Raw genomic sequence first — 5571 nt, forward strand, 5'->3', positions numbered from 1 at the left:
TGGTGAGAAGTATAAATCAAACATTTTAGGTCTTTTGCAAGTGATCAACTGCCAGCGGAAGTGAAGGCAAATCTTGCTAAAATTTTCCTTCACTTACAAAGAGAGGATGGCGGAGGGGTGAATGCATAGATAAACCCCCAAGCTGGGAGCGCTTGGAAGAGTAGCTCCTGGTGCTTTAGTAAGCAGCTGCTATCATTACTCTGACAGTGTCTGGTCCCGTTCTTCATACATTACCTTTCCTACACTGAAGGAGAGCAAACAGCACCCCACCATGGAGCTGTGCAAAGGTGAATAGAATCTTTACAGGGAAAAGCATAAGACAAAAAAAATGCCCCTTTGTTTTCCTGCTAGGAGTAAAATTTATATTCTCTCCAGTTCTAGGAGAAAACAAATGCAATTTGGATCTAAAAATTTCTATCAATATTAATCAAATTTAAAGTCTTTCCTCAAGGGCAGAAATAAATGTCAAAGTATTGTCAGATCTCAGCTATTTTGAGATGTCTTTTGTCTGTTAGTTTTTGTGCGGATGGATTCCTGAGCATGGTAGAGATGCTTGTATGGTTTCTGATCAGGAGTCTAGAACGCTTAGGGTGGTGAGTACATGGGTGGGGGGGGGTGCCTCATCTGTAGACACAGGGAAATTAACAAATAAAGCATTGCTTTGAGATAACAGCACGGACCTGAGACAATACAATGAAAGTCAACAATCTGACTAAGGTATTCAGCAGACCTCTGCCCCCCTCTTCTAAGCTCCCTGAATCACTACAAATCAGAAGTAGGAATAGGCTCCTCTATGCCTTGTCAAGTTTTCCTTGATGGCCACTTATCTTCGCTTCCCTCATACTATTAAAATAAGTTTTCATATATTTAGCTTCTTTTTTTTTCTTTTACAAAATATAACTAAAATCTTAAAACACAAAATAGCAGACCATTTCTTAGTCATCTCTCTAGAACCCGAATCACACTATGCTTCTATCATTCACACACATGCCGGGTCACTGGGATCTGTGCCATCTCCTGGCGAGCCACAGCACCTCTGGTAGAAGCTCTGGCCCTTGGAATTAAATGCCCTGAAGTGCATCCACAGAAGGATATCAGTTTAATCAGCAGATCGTAAGAGCATCCTAGGAACCCCTTCGCTGTGTGGTTCAGACTGCCAAGGCTTCAGAGTGTCAGCTGAAACACTAGAAAGCATGTATCCAATCAAACCCCTTCTCAAAGAGTAATTTAGTAGCATGTTTACGTACTTAGGTTTGCAGTGTCTTATGGCCAACACACCTGTCTCAGGCATAGGTTTATATAGCAAAAGTCAAAAGAATAGTTTTAAACTTGTACTTTCTATATTGAACATTTTGGACATATCTTTGGGGAAATGGTTGGATCCAACATTTTATAAACCAGGTAAAATTTCTGGTTTGTGTTGAGATGCAGACTCTTAACCAAGGCCAGGAAAACTACTGTTCAAGGGCATCAATTATACATATACACACACACACATATGTGTGTGTGTGTGTGTGTGTGTGTGTGTGTGTGTGTGTGTGTGTGTGTGGGTGTGTGTGTGGGTGTGTGTGTGTGTGTGTGGGTGTGGGTGTGGGTGTGTGTGTGTGTGCAAAGGACCCTAATAAATCAAATGCAGCACTGCCCCAGGCTATAGTACATAAAGAACCTCAATGGCTTGTCTTGTCATTAAATTCAGCTGTAAGACCAGACTTTAAATCCTATATAATGAAGGGGTTGAAGAATGTTAGGTGCGAGATAAACCGTAAAATATGCATTAGTTATACATAAGAAGGTTGATGTTTACAAACAACAAAATACAGTGTAATCAGCATTTAGTGAGATCTTTCCCTGATCCTGAACTTTGCACCAAGAGGGAGGAGTGGATTCAAAAAAAAAAAAAATACACAAACAAAAAACCACATAAACTACTCGTGAGCCTTTTATTTCTCCTCAGACAAATGATCTGAGTCAGCCATACTAAACCTCTCTGTTTTCTTCCTAGACACAGAGCTCTCGCTATTTGCATATCTGGCAGCTGGGGCACTTCCTGCCAGTCAGCAGCCCCCTTGTCTAGTCACACAGCTACATGCATCTTTAGCTTTGAGGTGATTTCCACACAGTGATAAAGTGAAGGTCTTTTTTTTTTTTTCTTTCCTGGAAAGAAAGGCAAGAATTCTGCTGTTTACTGATTCCTCAAGGCCCTTTTGACTCTAGAACAGCCTGATATCCTGGTGTGATTTTGTTGTTGTTGTTGTTGTTAGATTTGGTTAAATCTTATTTTCTGCAAAGGCAAGGAAAGGTGACTTCTGAGTGATCCATGAAATAAGGAAATAGGAGGAGGAGGAGGAGCAGGAAGTGGAAGAAGAGGGGGAGGAGAAGGAGGAGAGAAAAAGCCCAGATCTTTTGAAAAGGTTAAAAGAAAAAGGAAAGTGCTAGAAAAGAATTCTCAGAAACTTATCTGAACTCCAGGTGTAACATCCCCCTTCCAGGGTGTCCTGCCCCCTGTCTCCAACAAAGACTTCTAGGCCATATGGAGAAGGGTGGGTCCTAAATGATTTGCTTTGGAGAAAGCGAATTTCCTTCAGTGGTTTCCAGGGGAAAGTTGTATTCCTTAACATATGGCCCATCCATCCTCCTTGGCCTTGGGGACCTCACAACTTTTTGGCACTGTCATGGCATGCTGCTGCCCTGATGGTGGTTCCAGCCAAGCCCCGGTTGCTGACCCTGCGGACCAGCACTTTGGAAACAGGGATTTTTGTTCTGGGCACCTCACTCCTGGCTGGTTGCTGGTGCACCACCGGATGGCTGGACGGAAGGTTGGAGAGATGCTTGATGCTAATAGGGATTTTAGAGTCCTTCAGCAAGCTGCCCGGTGTTCTCAAAGGACAGGTGATGGTGCCTGGAGACACCGGCTTTAACCGGGACAAGCAGGGTGGGTCCTCTGTGGCAGGAAGGGCCGCTGGGCTTGCTTCAGGTTCAACGTAGAGATCACAGAGAACATCACCACTGTTGCTCTCCCTGGGGATGACCACCTTCTTGCTGCTGCTGCTGCTGCTGTTGCTGACGCTCTCTTCTTCTGGGCCAGGAGTAGTGGAGTCCCAGTAGCCCTCATCGCTGTTAGGGACACCTTCTTGATGCTCCTTCTCTGGGTGTTTGGGCTCCTCCTTCTGCTGGGACTCAACGGGAATCCTGTGGAGCCTCCTGCGCTTGACCGAGGACACGTCCTTGGCTGCTTCCCCACACCGGGCATCATTGGAAGTCTCAGGGGCCAACTTGGTGTCCGAAGCAGTGGCTGCCTTCGCGGCGCCCTCCTGGGTTCCTTGCCCTTGGTCCTCAGTCTGGGACAACATGTCCCAGAATTCCGGAAGATAGGTGTCGTCCACCTCATCTGGGCTGGCCATCTCCTCCCCTCCTCCTTGGTAGGCCACCACGCTGGGGTTCTTTTTAGAGAGAACTGGCTTGCCTGGCCCGGGGGCATGCTTGTCACAGCTGGGGCCTGCCTCTTCTTCTGGGTCTGCAATAATATCTCCACAGCCTGTAAGAGAGTCAAAGCTTTTCAGTGAAGTCACGTCAGAAAACATCAAACAAATACGATCTGCCGACGGGTCTGAGGGTGGATCAACAGAGGAAGGGTCAGGGACAGCAGACGCCCGGCCGCTGCCACCTTCGGAGTCGACAAGGGGGACGGTCTTTATCGGAACGTCACCTGTCCTGGACGCATCCTCGGCCGCCTGGACCTCACCGGCTCCGGACTCGAGGGCTGCCCCGGGCTTCTCCGCGCGCCGATGCCCCTCGGCGTCCTCTCCCCGGGAGCTTTGATCGCCAGGGCCGGTGGGGCTCGAGGCCTCGAGGCAGGTCCGCTCCGGGGCGCGCTCGGCGGACGCGGGCGCCTGCTCTCCCCCTGCGGGCTCACCTGCTGCGTGTCGCGGGGCGTCCTGGCCCGGGCTGTCCGGGCGACGCGCGGTTCGGGGCGGCTCCTCCTTGACGCACTCCAGGCTGGCGGTGAGCGAGCCGGGCAGGACTAGGCTGCCCGGGCCCGCCGCGCGCGCCGCCTTCTCCTCCTCCTCCTTGCCGCGCTTGTCCCTCCGGTGCCAGCGCATGCTGCTGAAGATCCCTTTCAGCCCCCTCTTTTGTTTGCCGCCAGCCTTGCTCGCCTCGGCATGGTCTCCCTTGCCGGTCTCCGATCGCCCGTTCTTTTTCAGCAGGGAGAAGAAGCTGTGGGACTTGCCCACCGAGCTGCTGGCCAGGGAGCCCAGGCCAGGCCCGGAGGCTTTGGGGGGTCCGGGGATCGGTCGGGCCCCGCTGTGATCGCTCCCGCCAGGCGGCTCCTCCTTCTTGCTGCCCTCCAGCACCAGCACCTCGGCTAGTCCGTCGTGGGTCCTGCTTCTCACCATCACCGCCGGCCCCGAGCTCTTCCCATCCCCTTTGTTTTTGACCCCAAAAATGCTGGGCATGGTGCCCCCCGATTTCCTCTTCTTGAATAACTTGAACGCAGCCTTATTGATCTTCCCCGACGGCGGCTCTGCGGCGGGCGTCTCCGCGGCGCACTCACAATGCGAGTCCATGTCTGCAGCGAGGGCCCCGGCCTGCTCCTGCCTCCTGCAGACCCCCGCGCGCGCGCCGCCGCGCTCGCTGACAGCCGCGCCGCCGCCTCGGCTCCTGCCCGTCTCCATGGAAACCGAGTGGGATCAGCCGCTGTCGTCAGCCGTAGGCTCGCGCCAGGCCACTGTCACCCGCGTTCTAAATCAACCTGAGCGGCTCTCGCTGCTGCGCCGCGGCTACTGCGACTGCGGCGGCTGAAGCGCACAGACCGGACTATCTCCCCTCCTGTCAAGGGCTTATATAATACCCTGGGTGCCACATAGATTTTTGTGTAGCAAGAGCCTTCATCACAGCCTCCAGGCGAAAGAAAAAATGAAATTTGTAATAATGGGCTTCGGATCCCAGTGCGTTGATTCTCATCAGCTCAGGTTCTTCCGCTAGCCCAGCTTTTCCCGGGATCCTAGTTTCAGACATTACCACATGCTCCCCCATGTCTACAAAGAACAATGCCTTTTCCTTTATTTCGGACTTCATGCAGCCTCCTGTCTTTCTCGGGTCCTTCACATAGGTCTTAGCGGACTGGCACTAAGCCCAAGAGGCACCATGCCAAACTGTTCACGCCTGCGTCCGGTCCAGTGCCGAGTGTGGTCTTCTGATGCTGTATTCTGATCATGTGGATCTGATTTCTTGTTATAGAAGTAACAGCCGTCAGTCAAATACCAATTAGCAGCTCTCAGCCACGAAAGTGCAACAGTTCCCTAGGGTTCACGGGTCCTTTGGGAGACCATGAAGCTTTTAGCCCACACCCTAGTGACATGGGGCTTAAGTCACAGAAGCCACCATCCAGCTTACAATTGGTCACAATTGACTGAACGCTTTGAGAACTTAGCTTGGAGAATTCTGGTTCTCTACAGGTGGGCCTTAGAGACCTGGATTCAGTCTTCCTCTTCCATTCAGGGATATGATCAAGTGTGCCTCTCTTTGGTGCTGCTCAACCTACCCCTGGCTATGAATACCCCAGGACCCCAC

At 51.2% G+C, this 5571-nt stretch overlaps 1 protein-coding gene across 2 annotated transcripts; it reads right to left on the reverse strand.

Moving 5' to 3' along the window:
• Nucleotides 1-1921: 1921 nt before the first annotated feature.
• On the reverse strand, nt 1922-5014 carry Amer2 (APC membrane recruitment protein 2). 2 transcript variants are annotated; one of them, XM_032918046.1, is made up of 2 exons: nt 3914-5014; nt 1922-3535 (listed from the first exon to the last, which is right to left on the reverse strand). In XM_032918046.1, the coding sequence occupies exons 1-2, from the start codon at nt 4671-4673 to the stop codon at nt 2652-2654; spliced, it is 1644 nt and encodes a 547-aa protein (XP_032773937.1). In that variant the 5' UTR covers nt 4674-5014; the 3' UTR covers nt 1922-2651. The 2 variants fall into 2 exon arrangements, with proteins under 2 accessions (XP_032773937.1, XP_032773936.1); XM_032918045.1 differs by having other exon boundaries at nt 1922-5014.
• Nucleotides 5015-5571: the final 557 nt, after the last annotated feature.

The sequence above is a fragment of the Rattus rattus genome, chromosome 12 (genome assembly GCF_011064425.1).
Source record: "Rattus rattus isolate New Zealand chromosome 12, Rrattus_CSIRO_v1, whole genome shotgun sequence".
Lineage (NCBI taxonomy): Eukaryota > Metazoa > Chordata > Mammalia > Rodentia > Muridae > Rattus > Rattus rattus.